At 34.9% G+C, this 22,159-nt stretch overlaps 2 protein-coding genes across 4 annotated transcripts in view; both read left to right on the top strand.

The window, feature by feature from the left end:
* Positions 1-22,159, top strand: part of LOC141479937 (juvenile hormone acid O-methyltransferase-like) — a 28,981-nt gene that overhangs the window by 2,466 nt on the left and 4,356 nt on the right. The window contains exons 1-2 of one of the 3 annotated variants that reach the window (XM_074169325.1): positions 11,997-12,205; positions 20,556-20,933. In XM_074169325.1, coding sequence (XP_074025426.1) covers positions 20,563-20,933 — 371 coding nt within the window. In that variant the 5' untranslated portion in view covers positions 11,997-12,205; positions 20,556-20,562. Of the gene's footprint in view, positions 1-11,996; positions 12,206-20,360; positions 20,491-20,555; positions 20,934-22,159 lie in introns of those variants that run through there. The other 2 variants (XM_074169324.1, XM_074169326.1) reach the window with 2 other exon arrangements.
* Positions 153-5,914, top strand: LOC111509625 (juvenile hormone acid O-methyltransferase). The gene is made up of 4 exons (XM_023165400.2): positions 153-473; positions 526-903; positions 2,074-2,342; positions 5,511-5,914. Exons 1-4 carry the CDS (start codon positions 391-393, stop codon positions 5,702-5,704), a joined length of 924 nt encoding a protein of 307 aa, XP_023021168.2. The 5' UTR covers positions 153-390; the 3' UTR covers positions 5,705-5,914.

Below are 22,159 nucleotides of genomic sequence, written 5' to 3'. Positions count from 1 at the left end.
GTTTGTTCCTCCACCTGAGACAGATTCTACGTACGCCGCTCGGAATTTCGTGCAAGGCGGTTCCATAGGGTACCCCGAGTTCCATAGGTAGCTAGGGAAAGAAGGTCAATCATGGCAAAGCCCCTCATTACCTTGACAAGGCGATGCTACGACGAGAGGCCGCCCGGTATCTCGGAGGTTCCGTAGTGACAGCTGATAGGCTCAGTGACATTCATCCTCTCGGTACAGATTCACACACACATTAGAATCAAGCCATCGGTGGGATGCCACTTAGTTAAGAATTAACAGAACCACAAACGATTCTGTCATTCCCATATCCAGCGGGGCTACGTAGAAGTAGGCATCCGATGGCCAGTTTGCTAAACCCCTGAGCAATACACGCTGTACAGCATGTACAGCGATTCAGACAGTGACAGAACTTTGTTAACTTGTATGATATTGCAGTGGATTTTCCAAATTGGCATTGAAACACCGTAATAATGACTGTACTATTATAACCATGTATAACCTAAGTATTTTTTCCAGAGTGGAAATGAACCAGCCAGATCAATACTCAAAAAACAACCGCTTTCAATCAGGAGAGACATCACGTCTGCTAGGAAAATATTTAGATTCACAGGCTTTCAAAGAAGGGTCGTCATTTTTTGAAATAGGCACGGGCGATGGAAGGTATACTGTTGAATTACTCCAATCACAACTACCAAAAAATGTTGAAAAATATGTGGCAAGTGATTCTTCAGAAGAAATGGTGGGATTTGCGAAGCGGATGTATAGCAAGGAAGATTACCCCGTTCTCGATTTTCTTGCACTCGACATTCAAACTGAGAACGTTCCCGAAGAGTTGATCAATAATTTCGACTACGTTCTATCTTTCAACTGTTTTCACTGGTTCACAAATGCTAGGTGAGTGTTTCAAAATTCCCAAAATATCTTTGATTTTTGTTCTACTCACTTATCTATCATTCGTTCTGAGTAAAACTTTCACTCATCTACGCCTATAGATTATACAGGGTGAATCTCGAGGAACTGCATCGACCGATTGTAGAAAAACTATAATCAGAAAGAATCTGAAAATTTGGCAATATACTGAAGTCAGTGGAGGCAACTGGAATAAAATATTTTCAAAATGACGGCACATCCGGTTATACTGGAAGTAGTTGAACACTACATAGAACACCACAATATTATTAAATTTTTGGATTCTATATCAGAATCTAAATACTTCTTGTGCATAATGTCTTATATTTGGGTCTGATTGTTTTTAACATATTTAAATTCTCATGTCGAAAATGATATTTGCAAACCCTACAATAATTATCAATTTTTCCTAAAAAGAAACCTTTATCATTATATGTTGGTCAGGTTCCTTGTAAAGGGGAACCATGTTTAATAGACTTCATTTAAAATTCCTATAATTATGAATACAGAGTGGTGTTGATCTCTCCACTTTTATAGAGAGGTGAAACAACTGATGTCCTCAACCCTGAGGGAAATACAACTGTCACAAAAGATTTGTTAATTAACCTCAGTTAGGACAAATAGAGCTTCTATCGGTAGGTTCTCAAGGAGTCTTCTACTTATACCATCCGATCCAGCGAACTTATCATTTTTTATTTCCTTGAGAGTTTGTTTTATCTCGCAAACATTTGTGGGTGTTGAGTTGAAATTATCGGGACAGTGAATTTGATCAAGATAACTTGACCGGTTGAGTTTAGGTACTATAGTGGCTGTTATTTGTCCGGCAATAGAGCAGTAAAAATTATTCAAAGAATTCGGATCAATGTTGATCACTGCTGATAAAGATAGCCTTTCTTTACCTTGATATTTCGATCAAGCTTAGGTAGATTTTTGTATATCTATTGAAATACTGCATTAAACGGAAATAACTTTCGGAAAATCCTAATGTGTCTGGAAAATCCTTGGTTACCAAGTGCATAATCTTTCTTTTGGGACAAAAACATTTTAGGAATTTAAAAATTTTCTGGTTACGTATTTTTGCGAATAAAATGACGACTCCTCCCATTACAGAGTAGGTATATCATGCAAATTGATGTATACATTAATTATTTTCAGGCGAGCCTTCCATAATATTTTCAGGCTGTTGAAACCAGGAGGAGAAATAATAGCTACATTTTTTTGTTTGAATCCATTGGATGATATCTTCATGAATTTATCTAAACATCCAAGATGGGGTAATTATGGTCATGAAAAATATGTATCATATTTTTTTTCTGATAAAAATCCAGAAGAGAGTTGGGAAAAAACTTTCAAGGAATCGGGATTTTGGAATATTGAAAAATTTAGTGAAACTAGAACGTATGTTTACTACGACGATTTCGAAGGTGAGTTCCCAATTGTTACACTCGATATAGAAAAGGTAATCTATGGAGAAATGATAGACGGCGTAAAGTATTTGGAAATTTGAGGTGTATATTTTATTAATTTTTCATAATAATTTGTTTGATTGGAACAATTTTGAGCTATGTTCAACTTGGAATACCAGTTTATCATTACAGATAAAATATATATACTACTAGTTGTTGCCCGTGGCTTTGCCTACGTCGTGACCATTTCAAACAAATAGTTACAGTGATTGAAAAAATATGCCAAATTCACTAAGTAATGAATCGAGAATGAAATTATTTTACCCATTGAAAAATTCGCAAAATTGACACAGCCGTCAACGACGTCTGCCATCACGCGTCTGCCCGCGTTCGGGTCGCGTTCTCGGCGACGGCACTTCATTGCTTAGGCCGCCCCTCTACTTCCACATTTATATTAGTATAGATAGAGTTCCGTGGTAGCAGTGGTAGTGGAAGGACGTGCTGATGACGTCCTTCCAGAAAGAAGGTACGCGAATGCCATGTGCTATCATGGGTCCGTTTTATGTTGTGTTGTGTGGAATGTCTAAAAAAGTGATGAATAAATGGCTCCCTTCATTCACATCGGTATCTAGGCCGGGGTGGCCGTGGATAACCACGTAAAGGGGTGTTATATATATGAAAAAATACCAAAAGGTCTCTCAAGCAGAAGGCGACCTCAAAAAATCAAATATTTTTTATGTTAAAAAATACTGTTTTTTGTTAAGAGGAGTTCGAAAAAAATGGGTGGCGGCAATGCTTCGTGCAAGACCGCTGCGCCCCCCGACGAAGCTCCTGTTAACCAACAGGAGGAGCATTGGTCATATGCGCCTGAAGACAGGAAGCAACAACCATCTAAAATAGAGAGACACAGAGAGAGAGATTAGTTTAGATAGATTATATAATTATTTGGAAAAATGTAATTTTCTAAAGCCAAAATTATTGAATTCTTCATTGTATTAATTTGCAAGAGTCAGTAATGTTTTCATAATTCGGGATATGATAACCAGTAAATTAGAATCACGTTAGCCGAACTTGAAATTAATTTCACGACAATCAAATTTAATCAACATTTTTTCAAAGCATATTTCTATCTGTTTATTTTGTCAAGGGTCAACATTATTATTTGATGAAATAAGTCAGATTTATATTGTTAGAATTTCTGATTTTGAGGCTGAAACATACTTATGATTACATGTATCCACTTACATAAACTGCTTATACAAAGGAACACACAATTTCATGATGACACCAAACTTTAAAAATTTTCTTCTCTCTACTTTTCGAAACACCTATTGAGGTACTTTTTAAATTGTTAACTTTGTGAATGCAGATTAAGATTTTCATCGCCCAATCTGATTTGGGAAAAACAGCAACTTTTTGAGCTTTATAGTCATCCACAAACAGTAGAATATAAGTATGAGATCAATATTTAATTATCTGATTTTCAAAATCAATTGTTAGTTTGTAAATTTGCTGAAAATCCATAATACATATTTTCACCAAATAGTTTTACAAAAATGTGTTTCGCCCACAGTAGCTTCTTCAGGCGCGTCTATACTAACTCTATATACAGAGTGTTTCCCAACTAAGGTACGAAACTTAAGAGGGTGATTCGTTAGGTCGTTTATAGAAAAAAAAATTATGAACATATTTCCTGAGTTTTTGAGATACAGGGCGTTATAGTTAAAAAAAACGGTGTTCATAAAATATTATAAATATCCATAATCAGCTTCGTTTTCGAGAAATGAAACTGAAGCCTCTTTGCATATTATGAACACCTGCTTTAGAGACCAGCTGACAGTGATTATTGTCATAGCAGTGAAAGGCATCGTTGTTAATTAGCAGTGATTCCATCATTGATAATTTTTCAAACGCTGAAATGGCTTTATTGCACTTTATTGATGGATAAGCAAATGAAAATGCGAAAAAAGCACGGAGGATTTACCAGGACAGATATTTTAACAGAGGAATTTCATGTGCAGAAACATTTAGAACGCTACTTGCAAGATTATGTGAAACAGAAAGTTTAAAAAAAATCAGATGGTGAAAAACCAGAAACTATAACAACGCATGAACCAGAAGACGATATACTTGATGCGATAGAAAAAGATTCTTCAAATAGTACCAGGAAGATTGCTCTGCAGCTGAAAGTCAGCCCAAAAACCGTATGGACAGTTCAAAAAGAAACCTCCTATACCCATATCACATACAGCTGGTCCAAGCTCTACTACCTCGAAATTTTCACCTAAGATTTTTTATGCAGGTGGTGGATTTATACGATGGCATACAATAATAATTTTTCACCAAATATATTATTCACGGACGAGGCAAATTTTCCACAAGATGGTATTATGACCTTTCACAATGACCATTTTTGTTATAAGAAGTGCCGGTACTTATAAGAGGCAACATGTTGTTTATGGTTGTGGAATTTGCCGCTGTGGTAGTGCGCCCGAATTACGTTCGTAAGGCCGTGGGTTCGTGGGGTGAACATTCTGCTCATTTACTTCGAAATTGTTTATCATTTACTTTTGGTTTTTATTGTATGTAATCCGTTAATAGTTTTTAGAAATGATTTTTTTTCCAGCAAAAGAAATTTGATATGAAAAAAAACACAAGCGACAAAAAAGTTGCATTTTTAGTTGCTCAACTTAAAATTTAAAGAAACTACGTTTTTTTACGTGGCGTTTTTTTGTGGCTGTGGTGCCCACCAAGACAGCACTGGACCTAATAATTTCAATCTAGTTCGGGCTAAATGAGCGCCTCATTACTTCAAATATCTGTAGCGAATTTCAACCAAATCGCTGTAAAGATATTTATGACATTTTGTAAATACCGTCTATTTTCAGCTACAACTCCCTGTACCTCAGAAACGAAGGAACTCCGGAACTTTTTTCTTCAAACGACCTAACGAATCACCGTGAGTTTTCGTAACGCAATCAGGAAACATCCTGTATACTAGGTGTATACTAACTATAAAATAGTATAGAATTACGCCTGAAGAAGCTATTATATAGCGAAACACATGTTGAGTTTCTGTAAAACTGTTCAGTGAAAATCTCACAATAAAGAATTCGTAAATTATTCAAATATATACTTTTCAGAATTCCACACTAGAAAATTCGTTCGATTTCATTTCACTTTCAGATTTTTTTCAAGCTCTCAATCCCGTATACGTGAAGATTCCTGACGATGAGAAAAACATCTATTTGAAGGATTATTTTGAAGAAATCAAGTCTGGAAAAGCATTCTCTATAAGTCACAATGATAAAACTAATGAAACAGGAGTAATGATGAAATATAAGATTATGTTTTTCAAAGCAACAAAACCACTCGTTTAGATGATGTGGATGATAATACCTATTATATTTGTAAATCCTAATTTGTGTCTTCAATTTATGGAATGTCAATTAAAACATATTTTGCGTTCCATTCTTTATTATGATATATGATATATTCATTGTATGAAAGTAAAAGTATCAATTGTGTAGGAAAATCACAGAACTTGTTCATGTTTGTTGAAAACGCCTTTTTTGAGATTTTTTTTTGATAATAAATTTTTCATCATTTTATACAGTGTGGCCCATTTTTAATGGAAACACCCCCCTAAAATTTTAAGTTGTGAACCGATTTAATATTTTTTTTTGAAATGTCAAGTACTGAAAGGTCTACCTTGGGCCAAAATTTAAAATGTTCATTAAAGTTTCAGGGCATACTACGATATTTTTTCTTAGTCGAAAATCGGGATTTTTCATTAGCGATTTTTTTATTGAAAAAAAATCACTACGCCACTGGATTCAGAGTGCCTCTAAACAGGTGACTCATACATATCATTCTTAAAGAGGAAATGAAATAAGTACAAAATAGTCATATTGTTCAGTTATTTTGTAAGTAGAAATCATAAATATTTCCTTCATATTAATTCCTAGTCATATTTGATATTATGTAACGAATTATGTTTTTAACCTACCGACTTCAATATTGCGATATTTTGCGATATATATATATATATATATATATATATATATATATATATATATATATATATATATATATATATATATATATATATATATATATATATCAAAAAATAAATAATTAATGGACATAACACTCCAAAAAGGGGGGGCAAACCGCGGACACGTGTTTCTGGCTATTGGCCTCATCAGCGCGGTGCAGCCAAGCGTAAAGATGGACAACACTTGTTTGCCGAAAGCAGGAAACAACACATATGCACGGAGTCAACAACAGGAGCCAACCGCACATTTGTGGTTCCAGTTAGAAGACCTAGAATTCCCAGGCTACATCTAACATGACCACGCAGGTAGCTATAGCTGCCTACGTGGTAAAATCATCAATCAGTACATGTTTAGAACCTATATACGTTCATCATCAGCTAATTATTTGACATTATGTAAAAAAATATATTTTATAATAAACAAAAGAAAATTGTCACATGTTATCAATGAATGAATGGTCACAATTATATGTTAATAGTTTTTTTATATTTAGTGAAAGACGTAAATTGTTGTTTACAGAATAAGAAATGATTACAAAAAAAATTCATTAATATTAACATGTCATTGTGACCATTTTTTCATTGATAACATGCGAAAACTTTCTTAACACCCAGAATGGCATTTCTCTCAAATAAAAATCGACATGTAACGATTTTTGATAGCCTTTTATTCCATTTTTCTATGCCATTTTTTCATTGATAACATGCGAAAACTTTCTTAACACCCAGAATGGCATTTCTCTCAAATAAAAATCGACATGTATCGCTTTTTGATAGCCTTCTATTCACAATATCTGAACCCGTTTCGAATTACAGCAAGTCGTTTTCAATACGAAATCAAAACACTTTGGAGCACTTCTACAACCAATCAATGGTTTATAATGATCATATTCGGAATTAAATGCCCATCTATCTCCATTAAACATCGAATTGTAATTTTCTTTCTTTGTATTGATGGGGATATTTCCTCATCAACACTTCAAAATTGCACAATAAACATCGTTAAAGCGTATTTCAGATAATCCGGCGGACTCCAAAAAAAACAAGATAGAAGTTATGCCCGAATTACAGGTTATAAACTGGTTTTTAATTCATGAAGAATAAATGATTATTGTGTTTTACAGTCGACTTGGAACCTTCTTAAAAGCTCGTTGGGTGTAGTAGTCGATCAGTTTAATATTTTGAATATTCAGTACACTAAGAACGAAACTGGTGAGTGCAAATGTAATATAGTTGTAGAGTGTGAATTGTATGAAGGGAAATCTCTCGAAACGAAGGGTGTCATGTGAACTTTTCGTTTGGTAAGAAAAAAATTCGAGAATTTTCCAGCCCTCCCTGCTTATTTCCCTCCCATTACCGATAATATCAGCTTTATGTTGCATTAAAGTTGTAGAGGACCGTCAATGCATTTCATCTATGAGAAAACAAAATATCCTATTTTGACAAAATCTTGCTTTTTCAAGTTTGTAATATTGTCAAAATGGTTCAGACTTTCGCGGCTGAGGTTTTCAGTGTCACTGTTTTACGAGCTGGCGCGAGTGGCTAGCATCTTCAGAGTTTTAACCATCATAGCTTGCTGTCCGATGACGCTTAGTGCAGGAGACCCCATAATTTTGTTTGAAAACACAAAACTAATTGCTCCCAACCAGGGATACTATAGCCGACTGGTAGGGGAGGCAACAGAGATCCACAAACACACGGAGAATTTCAACAGAAAAGAAGAAGCGGTGAACCTCAATCGAATATGGAACCCCATTTTTAAGAATTCGAGAATAACAAACATAATGACAACAGGCAGCAAGATTGTTAACGTTCCAGGGTCAAGTACAGGTACAAGTGCTGGTACAAGTACAGGCACAAATACAGGTACCAGTACAACTGATTACCTGACAAAGCATGAATACGCTTTACGAAGCCTAAAAGGTAGTCATCGGACAGCAAGCCATGAAGGTTAAACCTCTGAAGAAGCTAGCCACTCGCGCCATCGAAACGTCAGGAAGAAATTCCAAAAATCCACGGCTATCAAACTCGAAAAACAGTGACTTTGCAATATTGTGTTTTTCAGAAGAAATATTCTAGGTGTGATGGATCTCATGATTTTTTTATTCAACTCATCTCCTATAAACGACCACATATCCACATTTAAAGTCATTATTTTGCAGTTTTTGAAGTCCTTTTCTTCCCAAGTCGATGGAGAACACTACAACCTCAAGGGTCCATTGCGTCAATTCTCCGTTTATGCACCATATCTGTTTGTCTTTACTGATTTGTACAGGTCCTTGGTTGTTTGCCAGTTCCTCAGAACTTAATATAGATTGTCTATGAATTTTTTGCCCCCTGTGATCCACTGCCTGCAAATATGACGATCGATCTGTTATTGAGCTTTTGTTGCATTCCTTGCCATTAAGGTCTCCATGAGTAGCTTGTACTGTCTCAATTCCTGCTTTGTGAAAGAAGTTCTCCCAATGAGTACTCATTGTGTTTTCTATTAACCCACTTTCCAATCTGGTTCTATACCAAACATCTTGATACCTCCACAGCGGATCCAATTTGCAAGAAAATAATTTCTGCCGTTGACATTTCATGATATCAGAAACATAAGTTTCTGAGTTATTGTGCTTTCGTTCTTCGTGTTTCAATCTAATTCTGCTTCTTAATGGTAAAATATACCGTTCAAGCTGAATAATATCTTGAGAAATCCACAAAATCGTTTTGAATGATCGAAAAGTGAAGTTGCATAACTGACTCTGTGAAGATATCAAAAGAACGTGTTGTAACTCACAGCACTTAGGCCACATGGGACCCATTGTACATCCTACCGAGGAGTTGTCTTCCTAGGTCATCGTCCATCCTTTACTGTACGTATGGAGAATTTTATTGTTTTCATCATTTATTGTGTGGTTTTTTCTTGAAGATGTACATATAAAGCTGATTTTTATCTGATAATGTATGCTCACGGTACCTTGAGTTGAAATTTCTGCCTGTCCCCATATAAGCAAAAGAACAGTCATCACATTCTAGTCTATATATGCCCGATTTTTTCCACCTATTCCCCAATTATCTCCAATTATTCTTATCAGTACCTAAATGACGTAATTATTTTGAATTTTGGAAAATAGTTGATTATGCTTTTGGAAAGCTTTTCCAAATAGCTCATGCTAGTAATATATATATATATATATATATATATATATATATATATATATATATATATATATATATATATATATATATATATATATATATATATATATATATATACTGATGATGGGCCAAAAGCCCGAAACACGTGTCTATGGTTTGCCACTTTCATGAGTGCTATGTCCAATATTAACTTCTGTTTCTATATCAAGACACTCAATAACTTTCATATTTGTATAGTTTCCTGGACCCGGACGTCACGCAGGTAGCTATAGCTGCCTCCGTGGTGATTTTGATAGTTTTCTTGTGAACACGAGATCTATCAACTGAAACCACAAATGTGCGGTTGGCTCCTGTTGGTGGCTCCGTGCATTTGTATTTCTATCTTTTGGTAACCGAGTGTTGCCCGTCCTTACACTTGGCTGCACCATACTGATGATGGGCCAAAAGCCCGAAACACGTGTCTATATATATATATATATATATATATATATATATATATATATATATATATATATATATATATATGTTAAATCTATCTGAAGTTTTCACGGATAGGACTATACTGAACTGGTTTTTCCGGGTATTTGATCCGTGTATGTGACGTTATCTTTAATTTCACCGACGTTTCGACAAAATCTCATTTGTCATTATCTAGGTGTGCTGTTACGTGCTCAGAAGTTAGTTGACCCTGCTCGACTCTCTTCTTACTAAACTGGTGAAATGGTATTCGTTACGTTTTCAGAGATAGAGTGTCCATAAACGCTCTACTACCTACTACTTAAATGTTGTTGAGTTTCACCTGAGTTCTTCTTCTTTTTCTTAGTTGACCTCATCTCTCCGTTAAGGTATAGAATATTATATCTGAAGTTTTCACTGATAGGAATATACTGAACTGGTTTTTCCGGGTATTTGGTCCGTGTATGTGATATTATCTCCAATTTCACCTAGCACCTAGAGGCTGACTCTCGACCAAAAAAGGTCAGATGTCAATCTTGCTGACGTGCCCTTCCGAAAGTTGAGGACCGCTCCTGAGGAGCGGGGGTAGATGGACGAGTTGGAGAAGATTTCAACTCAGGGAACTCAACCCATGAGAGGTCATGGGGAGTTGACATTTCATGATATTCGGCACATAAGTTTCTGAGTTATAGTGCTTCGTGTTTCAATTTAACTCTGCTTTTTGATGGTGAAAAATACCTTTCGAGTTGAACAATATATTGAAAAATGTTATAAGGACTCCACTTCATCAAAAACTATAATTGAACGTTGATTTGCTGGCTCCATCGTGGTCGTAGAGACACCGATGATGCAGAATGCAGTGGATGTCCAAATGAGGCAGTAACACCAAAAAACGAAAAAAATCCACAAAATCGTTGTGAAAGATCGAAAAACGAAGTTGCATTAGTTAACGGACTCTGTGAAGATATCAAAAGAACGTGTTGACTTTATATTGCATGAGTATTTGACTATGAGAAAGCTCTGTTCAATGTGGGTGCCGTGCGAGCTCACTATTGGCCTCCAAAAACAAGAACGTCTTGATAATTCTGAGTCGTGTTTGGCCATGTTTAAACATAAAAAACCGTAATGTTTGTATCGATATGTGACGATCGATGAAACATGAATAAATCACTTCAATCCGGAATCAAAACGATAGTCATCTGGGTATACAGCAACTGGTGAACCTCCAAAGCGTCCGAAAGCACTATTAGTTATGTTATGGCCTCGGCATTTTGGGAAGTGCGTGGTGTAATATTCATCGACTATCTTGAAAAGGGAAATACCAACAATAGTAAATGTTACATAGCGCACTGTGTCATGAGTCAATTGAAACAATGGCAAAATTATATGAATCGAATTTTGAATACCTCCCACATCCACCGTATTCGCCGGATTTTGCTCCCAGTGACTACTGGCAGTTCGCAGGCCTCAAAAAATGCTCACCGGTAAGAAGTTTCACTCGGATGAAAAGGTTATTACTGAAACTGAGCCCTTTTTTGAGACAAAAGGTAAATCGTTTTACAAAAGTGGCATTGAAATATAAGAGCGGCGCTGTTTGGCTCCTGATAGGTAAAGCCAATGAATAACGCCAATTTTCAACAGAAAAAAACCGTTTCCTTTCTCAGGCTCGAGACTTTCCAGCCCATGTGTTATAGTTCATTCATGATTCATTTTAGGTTCTTGTTGAAGATGACTTTCTCGATTGAGTTGACTGGAACATGATTTAGATGCGATCTGCTTCATCATCTACATTTCTTCATGACAAGCTTTCTCTGATGAAGGAATCTTAATTGCTCTACGTTCCAGTATCATTGATATTCGATTGGAGATAATTTTATGTGATGAAAAACAGCAATCAGCAATCCATAGGGATTGTAAATTCCGTAAATTTGTTTTCAGTTTTTGTGATAGTGAGATCAAAAAAGTTAAAGCTATCATTTTGTTTAATTTTGACAGTGAATTTTATCTTATCGCGTAGAGTGTTGAGTAAAATAAGGAACTAGTTTATCCGTTTTGTCAAGCCATCAAAACCTACGAGGATATCATCACTATTTTTAAAACCAGAATGAAATCTGTTAATGTGATAAGGCATTATTCAGGATACGCGTGTTTCTAAGTTGTTCATAAAAATATCTGCTAGTAAGAGACTCAACAGTGACCCCATTGGGAGGCCTGAATTTTAAAGGTAAACGTTTTTGTTGTACGTATTTGAAATAATTTTGTTTGAGACATATATCAAAGAGGTTATAGAGTTCCTCACTAATATATAGATTGGTATTCTGTTTATCTAGTATATATTTCAGCAGAGAAAGGCCATTTGTTTGTTGGAATATTTGGAATCATATTTTTCAAATCGAAGGATACTAATTTGTTTTTGTAATTTGTGTTAATGTTGGTTAGCTTATTGTTTAGGTTTATACAGTATGTCCGCAAAGTATGGAATAAATTCGATATTTGTTGATATTTGTTGACGTCATCGGTAATATTTTTGAATGCAACACCCTGTATGTGGTGTCAGTTTTAGATAATCCGTAACGAGCTGACTCCTTTTCTAACAGCTCGTTCACGGTTATGGGAAAGTAAACCATCAATAAATACATGACTGTATTTCAAATGTTCAAACTGTAATCCTTGCTGTATTTGACAGTAACCTAAACGTTGAACAAATTCTTGTTGAACCTTGTTTATGGTTTCTTGAGAAATATTATTTATTTCTGTTCGAATTCTCTATTTTAATTTTCGAATATTTGCTGGTTTCGTTTTATGAACAACATTCTTCAGATGACCCTACATGAAGTTATCCAACGGATTTAAGTGTGACGACCTCGCTGGCCATTCAATATGTCCACGTCTACCAATCCATCGGTTCGTGAATATTTGGTCGAGATACCATCGAACATCTGCAGAATAATGTGGAGACGCACCATCCTGTTGAAACCATGAACTTTCATCAAAACTTCCAGGAATAATTCTGTTGGGGAATAAATTAATTAAAGTAGGTACAAGATATCCTCTTAAAAACTGAAGGTATGTTGGCCCGTCTAAAGTACCGTCGAAAAAGGGTCCGATGATCCTGTTTCTTATAATACCAGCCCATACATTTACCTTTTACGGGTATTGTGTATGATGCTCACGCATCCAGTGGGGGTTTTCTTCGGCCCAGTACCTACAATTCTGACGGTTGACCCCACCATTTTATGTAAAAGTGGCTTCATCACGAAAACATATATTTTTCACGAGGAGACGGTCTCGGTGACAGTTATCCATCATGGCTTCACAAAATTCTATTCTTCTATCTGGATCATTCTAGTTTAATTCCTGTAGAAGTTTTATATGTACAGTTGTTTTACTGACATCGAAATCACGATTAACCTTACGTACAGAAGTGTGCACATCTTCTTCAAAAGCAAGTGGAACTACTAGTTTTATATCATCATTTACAGAAGGACGACCTGATTTGCGTGCATTTTCAACTGTACCAGTTTCTCGAAATTTCTTTTCAATCTTACTTACTGCTGACTGCGTTATGCGTATTTCTGCATATTTTTCATTGAATAAGTTACACACTTCCATCTGAGTTCACGATTTTCATAAGTATTTCAATTCTTTGCTTTACACTTAAATTCATTACTACTTCAAATCAATTCGAAGCAATACTACAGAAAATTCACGAATTAATACAACAACTACTATTCTATTTAACAGTTACTGAACGTCGTCAAAATAATGACATTTCACAATAACAAAAAAAAGTAGCCGCCTAGTTTTTTGAAATTTATTAGAAATACTTGTTAGCACGGTTACTGTCAACTAAAGCAAGGACTACAGTTCAAAAATTCAAAATAAAGTCATGCATTTATTACTGGATTCCTTTCCCATTATTAAATTAATCATTAGAAAAAAATATAAAATAATAAATTAATCTCTACTTTTACTAGATATCAATAAAACATATTTTCTGAGCGCATATCTTTCAAATTCTGTCCGTAAAACCCCAAGTAGAATCGAAATCAGCTTGTTACGGATTATCTAAAACTGACATCAATTACAGGGTGTTGTATTTAGAAAAATTACCGATGACGTCATCACATTAATATAGATTATACTGTATAGTAAAATTATAGTGTAAAATGCAGAATATTAAAATTGAAAATCGACGTGGTTCAGGTCTTTGTAAAACTATCTTTGGTTTTGGAAATATCAAATTTATTCCATTCTTTGCGGACACACTGTATAATTCCCAACGGTTTGGTGTTGGGATTCACTGAAGTTGAATCTCAACACCAAACTGTTATTTTCAACACCTCGACACGTGTTTCAATCACGTGTCGAAGCGTTAAGCGTTAGGTGTTGGGATTAAACTACAGTAATATTCATTACTACACCGAAGTCAGTAATTCTCAGTAATTCTCAGTAATTTTGATATGTTACGAAAGTTGAATGATTATTGTTCTGTTATCTCCTTGCCTCGCTTTGCATTCGACTTTGGAAGTGGCGCGGAGAATACAAGAATGCGTTCTACTGCCAAAAATGGTGATCGGGCGACGAGCAATCTCGTGAGTAACGTTTATTGACTTCTGAGCAATATACTGCGAGATATTCGCTGATTATTATGACCTATGACTTTCAATAACTTTGTTAACTTGTTTTGCCGAAGCTGATTATTTTGCATGATAAGTGGTCTTTCAGATCAGATGGTGAGAATACATCTCTGCTGAACTCTAAAAACCTGATTCAGTCCCCAACGGGGCAGGCACAAAGTATATGCTCTGCTGTTTCATCGTTGATGAGGTAGTCGGATGGTCAAGGTACAAGATTCTCACCATGATACCCGAGACAACCTTCCCATATGAGGATTTTTGCACGTCAGCTACACCTGACGATGCCTTAGATTCAACCGTTCAGGGCTTTTTCGCCTTAGGTTTTGGCGCAAATGTTTACTAACATGCTTATGGTGGGTTTGTTCCTCCACAGACAGATTCTGCGTACGCCGCTCAAGAATTTGGTGCAAGGCGGTTCCATAAGATACCCCGCTTTTGAGGAGACGACTCAGTAGTTTCCTGGCTCAGTTATTGGATCAGAAGTTGTAGAGTTGAGAAGCTCTCGCTCCTGATCTGAATTTACAGGGAGGTCAGTTGGAGTCGTAAGCTCGACATCCATCTCCTCTGTAGACTCAGAAAGAATGTTTGAGTTTACTCTGTCAATCACGGCAGAGCCACACATTACCGTGGCAAGGCGATGCTACGATGAGAGGGCGCCCGGTATTTCGAAGGTTCCGTAGTGACAGCTGATAGGCTCATCTCGGCACGGATACACACACATTAGGATTAAGACATCGCTGGGATGCCACTTAGTTAGGAATTAACGGAACCACAAACGATTCTCCCATTCCCATATCCAGCGGGGCTATGTAGAAGTAGGCATCCGATGGCCAGTTTGCTAAACCCCCACTCATTTGGAATTGATCAACTTATTACTGATTACACGCGAGTGACGAATAACAGCAAAACTCTTATTGATTATGTGATCTCTAATGAATCAAATATACGAACTGTTGTACATGATGTACTAAAAATTTCTAATCATTCTATAACATCAGTTATAGTCTATTTCAAAAGAGTGTAGAGTAATAAAATCTCATTAAGTATTCAAAAGCGCTACAGGGTGATCCGTCAATAAATTCTGTCACTTCCCTAGTCCGCATTGCAAAATTATGTCGTTTCATAAAGAGCAGGTAGGTATCACCCTGTTTTAAGGGATTTGTCCATTGTTATCGACGGATAAATACTGAGCCAGAGGCGCGCTAGTGGGATAATTGCCAAAAGAATATGCATTCATAAAAATTATATTAAAGGAAATAAAAATTTAATACAGCAGAACAGTGTTATTAAAAAAATATAAAATGTAACAATAAAATATATACGAACCGAAATCGGGAAATACTCACAAACACACACGAACGAACTTTACGTATTGAAACACTTGTGGGGACTTTAAATCAATTTATTCACAAAAACCACAAGAACTTTACTGGATACGTTATTACAATTTGACACTTGAACAATACTAAAACTGTGAACTTCCCTTAACGTTTAACAACACTCTATTTATACCCTAATTGAATGTTCTAGAGATTACTAGGTACAATTTTCGAGAACCTTCCGAGAAAATAATTATTCAGACTACCCTTAATTCTAAACCCTAACCTAAGCAAAAGTGTCACTGTCACTGATACACTGGTCTCTGTCCAGATTGCTTATCCCGCTACAGTATATTTACAATTCAATTAAATTATTCTAAATCAGTATAGTCTTCATCCGAAGAACTGTCATCATCCCCTGGTGTTATAATTATAGGGTCAACCACCTGATCGACCAAGTTGTCCAGTTCCCACATTTTATCTTCCTCTTTTAAAACATGCTGGATTGCTTTTTGCCAGTTTTCTGATGTGATTTCCATAATGGCTTGATCAAACAATACCTTGACATCTTTCATTTTAAATGTGGTATTGTGCCTTGCAACATATCCTTTAACTTGTGCCCATATAAGTTCTATAGGATTTAATTCGCAATGATATGGCGGTAGGCGCAGCACAGTTACTTTATACTTTTCTGCTACATCTTCTACGGCATATTTCATGAAGCGAGATTTATGTTGTTTTACTATGGCTAGTAGTTCCTTCTTTACTGAATTCGTCTCAAACTGAATACCTTTTTTTGACAGCCAGTTTATAATTTCTTGCTTTCTCCAAGCTGAAGTTGGTACCTTCTCTAAGCGCCTTGAATGGTAGCTTGCATTATCCATAACCACGACCGAATCAGCTGAAAGAAATTTTAACATTTCCCCGAAGTAGTCTTCGAAGACATCCGAATTCATGTCCTCATGATAATCTCCCGTCCGGCACGACTCAAAGCTTAACAAACCTTCTTTTAAAAATCCGTCTTCGCTTCCAATGTGAGCAATTATCAGCCTCTTCCCTTTTCCCGAAGGCACTTTAATACCCGTCGAAAGGCCTTCTATGAAAGCTTGGCGAGAACTTGTTATATTTTTATCTTGCCACATTTTTTTGACTATATAACCTTCGTTTATCCACGTCTCATCAAGATAAAAAATTTTCTTTTGCTCTCTGCGGTACTGCTTTATAGTTGTCAAATATTTTCGTCTCCAGCAAACAATTTCATCACTTTCCAGTAATAGTGCCTTTCGATTGTGCTTTTCCCAGGCAAAATTCATACTTTTTGAAGTTTTCCATAAAAGTTTTCTGGATATCAAAGGAATATCGTTATCTTGGCTTATCTCGATAAATATTTTTTCAAGAGTGGGTATTTCCTTTTTAAAATAAAACGAATGAACTTTTCTTCGAATGTCACATTTGGTGTGTTCATCTAAGATTTTTATTGGTCTTCCTGATTTTCTCTTGCATGGACGTACCTGGCCTGATATCTTTCTTTCTCGCAATAATTTAAAAATCGTGGACTGTCCAATTCCAGTCATTCGGGCACATCGCTCAACACTTTCTTGCACAGACAAACTAGGGTGATCGTGTTTTATGCAATCATATACATTTAAAATTATAAGTTTTTCGCAAACAGATAGCGGAGAATTTTTTACACTTCTTTTCTTTGGAGTAAATGTCCCCATTTTATAACTTTTTCACTATTTCTATATCACAATATCACTGTACGTTTAATTGGTGTAGTAACAATTACTATTATAACTCGAATGTTTAAGACACCATTACAATATATTTAAACCCTTTTTCTTAATTACCTGGGTTTAATAGGTATTGCATGATTGGTGGGCAGGGTCAAAAAGGGATTATTATAATGACATGGCACCTCGGAACTAAGTGTTAACCCTTTTTTGAGAAATCATGCTCAAGTATATGAACCCAAATTGCATATTAAATAAGTTTACAAGAACCACTAAAATTAATCTTAATCTTTTTTTAAGAAATTTTACTTACCTAAATACATGTAGGTACTTAGTTTTAGACCAAATTACTTCCCAAAAATGGCCTTTTATTATTATCTATGTCTGTAATTTTTAATTTACTTTAATTATTAAGATTAATAATCCTAAGATTTGCCTACGCCCATGGACGACAACGAAATTCAGGCAAATTTTATGACACTTCATGATTTATTACTCTACACTCTTTTGAAATCGACTATAACATTTTTGATTGTAGGAAAGAAATTTCAAACAAATTAATTTTTGTAAGAAATATAAATGAAAGTATATATAAAGAAATCAATTTAGAACTTCTCTCTGTTAATTGGAACTTGAATACAACCAATGTGAATGAAATATTGGATGAAATAGAAACAAAAGTTACTGTGATAGTGAACAAAATAACACCTGAAATGCAAATACAAATTAAGTCAAATCAATTACCATTCAATGACAGTGAACTGAAAACATTATCAAGAGAAAAAGATATAGGTTATAAAAATTTCAAAAAATATGCAACCGCTGAAAGAGAACAAAAATGGCAACAATATAAATAATCACAAAACACCTATGTTAATACTCTAAAAAAAAAGAAAAAATATATTTTGGAAAACAACTAGTCAAACCAGTAGACCAGTAGAATCACATAATATAGAGGGAATTCTGTTTGAAAATAGTAATGGTAAAAAAATATGTGATAATCCAATAGAGATTGCCCATAATTTCAATGAATATTTTTTGAACAGTGTAATTGAGATAGAAAATACTATATATTGTGATGAGATATGGACACCGAATAACTATGAACCCATAAACAGTAGCAAATAAAAGTGAAATTATAAATAATAAATTCTCAAAAGAAACTTTCGATGTGTCTGGGCATATAATATTAAACTTTATAAATACTTCCTTGTACACGGGACTGTTTCCAAACCAGTACAAAGTTAGTACAGTGACTCCAATTTCGAAAATAAATAATACAAGTGGTGCAAGTAATTTTCGTCCAATAAACAGTCTTCCAACGCTTGAAAAAGTACTGGAACTGGTAGTATATGAACAACTAGTTACATACATTGATGAAAATAAGTTACTGATCGAAAATCAGTCTGGTTTTTGTAAGAATCACTCATGCGAAACAGCATTACAACTAACAGTCACAGAGTGGAAAAAAAGTATTGATAAGAAAGAATATATTGTTGCAATATTTCTAGATTTCAAGCGTGCCTTTGAAACAATTAATAGAAAAACTTTAATCATTAAACTGAAGTATTATGGTGTAACTGGATAAGCTTTAAACTGGTTAGATAGTTATCTTGAGCAAAGAAGTCAAAGGACTAAAATTTGTGATGTAATGTCAGATCAAATTATAAATGACATAGGTGTACCACAAGGTAGTGTTTTGGGACCACTGCTATTCATTATTTATATAAATGATATCAACTATGTATCTGGTTCACATCATATTAATTTATTTGCTGATATACTCTTGTATATACGGAAAACTGTGATTTAAAAGAAGCTGTACAAAATATCAATATATCTTTAAAGAACATTGGATTATATCTACAAATGAATAAACTCAAATTGAATATCAATAAATCTAAGGCAATGATTTTTACAACAAATTCGAATCAAAGAAAGATTGATACTAACGACGTTAATATCAGCATATTCAATTATCAACTTACAATTGTAAATGAAATTGAGTACCTAGGATTCATTATAGACCATCAATTGAATTTGAATAAGCATGCCAAATATACCATTAGAAAGATATGTAAGAGAATGTATTTTTTTCTCTAGAATTTCAAAATCTTTATCAACCTTTGCTAGACTAACATGTTACAACTGCATAATGAGGCCACACTTTGACTACTGTGCCACACTGATGTATCTATTCAACCAGAATCAAATGGGACAGTTGCAGAAACTACAAAATCGAGGTATAAGAATCATTTTGAGATGCAACCAGTATACCTCTATTGAATCTATGTTGAATACTCTACAGTGGCAGCCGGTACATAAAAGACTATTATTTGGGTATGATTTTTAATTACAAAATTTCGAGTGGGATACAACCAGCCTATTTTAGCAGATATTTAGTTCGAAATAGTAACATTCATTCATATAACACAAGAACATGTAATACACTTTATAGATCCCGAACAAACTATAAGAGTGGAATGAATTCATTGTTCTTTAAAGGTCTAGATAATTTCAAAAAGTTACCTGATGAAATAAAACATGTAAATTCCTTAAAAGTATTCAAAAAGTTATTATTAGAATATATCAAATTGTAATACATGACGCACTGTAAAATTATATACGTATATGAATTATTCATATATGCATAACTATATATTGTATATTAGGATTCCTAAAATAACGTCAACTACTACTATATCCCGAGCAATACACTCGCTTAAAACAGCATGTACAGTGTGGTTCAGGCAGTGAAAGAACTTTGTTAACTGGCATGATATTGCAGTGGATTTTCCAAATTGGCATTGAAACACCGTAATAATGACTGTACCATTATAATGTTTTTCATGCATCACCTCAATATTTGTGATTTTTTCTAGAGTCGAAATGAACCAGCCAGATCAATACTCAAAAAATAACCGCTTTCAATCTGGAGAGACCTCGCGTCTGCTTGGTAAATATTTGAATTCACAGGCTTTCAAAGAAGGAGCTTCATTCTTTGAAATAGGCACGGGCGATGGAAGGTTCACCGTTGAGTTACTCCAATCACAACTGCCAAAAAATGTTGAAAAATATGTGGCAAGTGACTCTTCAGAAGAAATGGTGGGATTTGCGAAGCGGAAGTACAATAAAGAAGATTACCCCGTTCTCGATTTTCTCACACTTGACATTCAAACTGAGAACATTCCCGATGAGTTGATCAACCATTTCGACTACGTTCTATCTTTCAACTGTTTTCATTGGCTAACAAACGCCAGGTGAGTGTTTCAAAATCACAAGATATCTTTGATTTTTGTCCTACTCACTTATCTAGTATTCATTCTGGGCACAACCTTTGAAAATGCCTGTAATCTGTCGAAACGATGGCTCTTCTGAAAATCTGACTTATTTCCACTCATCTATGCCTGTAGATTATACAGGATGAATCTCGAAGAGATGCATCGATTGTGGGAAAACTATAATCATGGAGAATCTGAAAATTTGATAATATACTAAAATCGATGGGGGCAACTCGACTAAAATATTTTCAAAATGGCGGCACTCCCGGTTATATCGAAGGTAGCTGTCAACTTTGTTATTTCAAATAGAACCGTCTATATATCATTACATTTTTGGATTCTACATCAGAATCAAAATACTTCTTGTTCATAATGATTTGAGTCTAACCGTTTTCAACATAGATGAGTTTTTATGTCGTGAATGATGGTTTGCAGACCCTACAATACTTATCAATTTTTCCTAAAAGGAAACCTTTATCATTATGTGTTGGTCGGATTCTTTCTAAAGGGGAACCAAGTTTAATAGAGTTCATATAAAATTCCTATAATTATCAATACAATGATATTAAAAAAAAAGAATATAAATGAAATTTAATAAACCGTCCAAAGTGAATTTTTTCAGACGGAGATCCCCCATTTTTATGATTTAATCGTATTAAGCATAAAAAATTAAGATATCTTATTTGTATGACGATACCTATTCCAAAAATTAATTGTAGTATCTCAAAAACGAATGATTTTTCGATAAACATTTTGAAAGGAAAAGTGTTTTATTTTGACGAGATCCACCACATACTTAGTTTTTGTAATGTTCTCAGCAACTTCACTTAACGCCCTAGGAGCTAAGTAATATGCATCGATATAGAACATTGTATATATCTCCTTCAGCGTTGTTGAGGAGGTGTACCTTTTTCACTTGGAAAACGTGTGGGAATTGGTTCTTTTCATGAAAAGTACCAAAAGTTCTCTGTCAAGAAAGTTAGGGAAATTTGAAATGAATAAATGTACTTTATTGTCCAAGAATGAATTCTCATTGACAAAATGTAAATATATGAGTATATGAAGTGGATAATCTTAGCGACTGGAGAAATGTACGGTAAAATAGATTAACAGGCTCTCTGTCAAAAAATCAAACTCTGCTTTACTTTGCCAAGCTTTCGCTTCTAATGGGAAGCTTCTTTAGGGCCTATAATTTAATGAGTTGT

The sequence above is a fragment of the Leptinotarsa decemlineata genome, unplaced genomic scaffold, assembly GCF_025532065.1.
Source record: "Leptinotarsa decemlineata unplaced genomic scaffold, Ldec_3_MD MMD2_P_RNA_scaffold_5, whole genome shotgun sequence".
NCBI classification, from domain to species: domain Eukaryota; kingdom Metazoa; phylum Arthropoda; class Insecta; order Coleoptera; family Chrysomelidae; genus Leptinotarsa; species Leptinotarsa decemlineata.
This window is presented reverse-complemented; position numbering and strand designations above follow the sequence as displayed.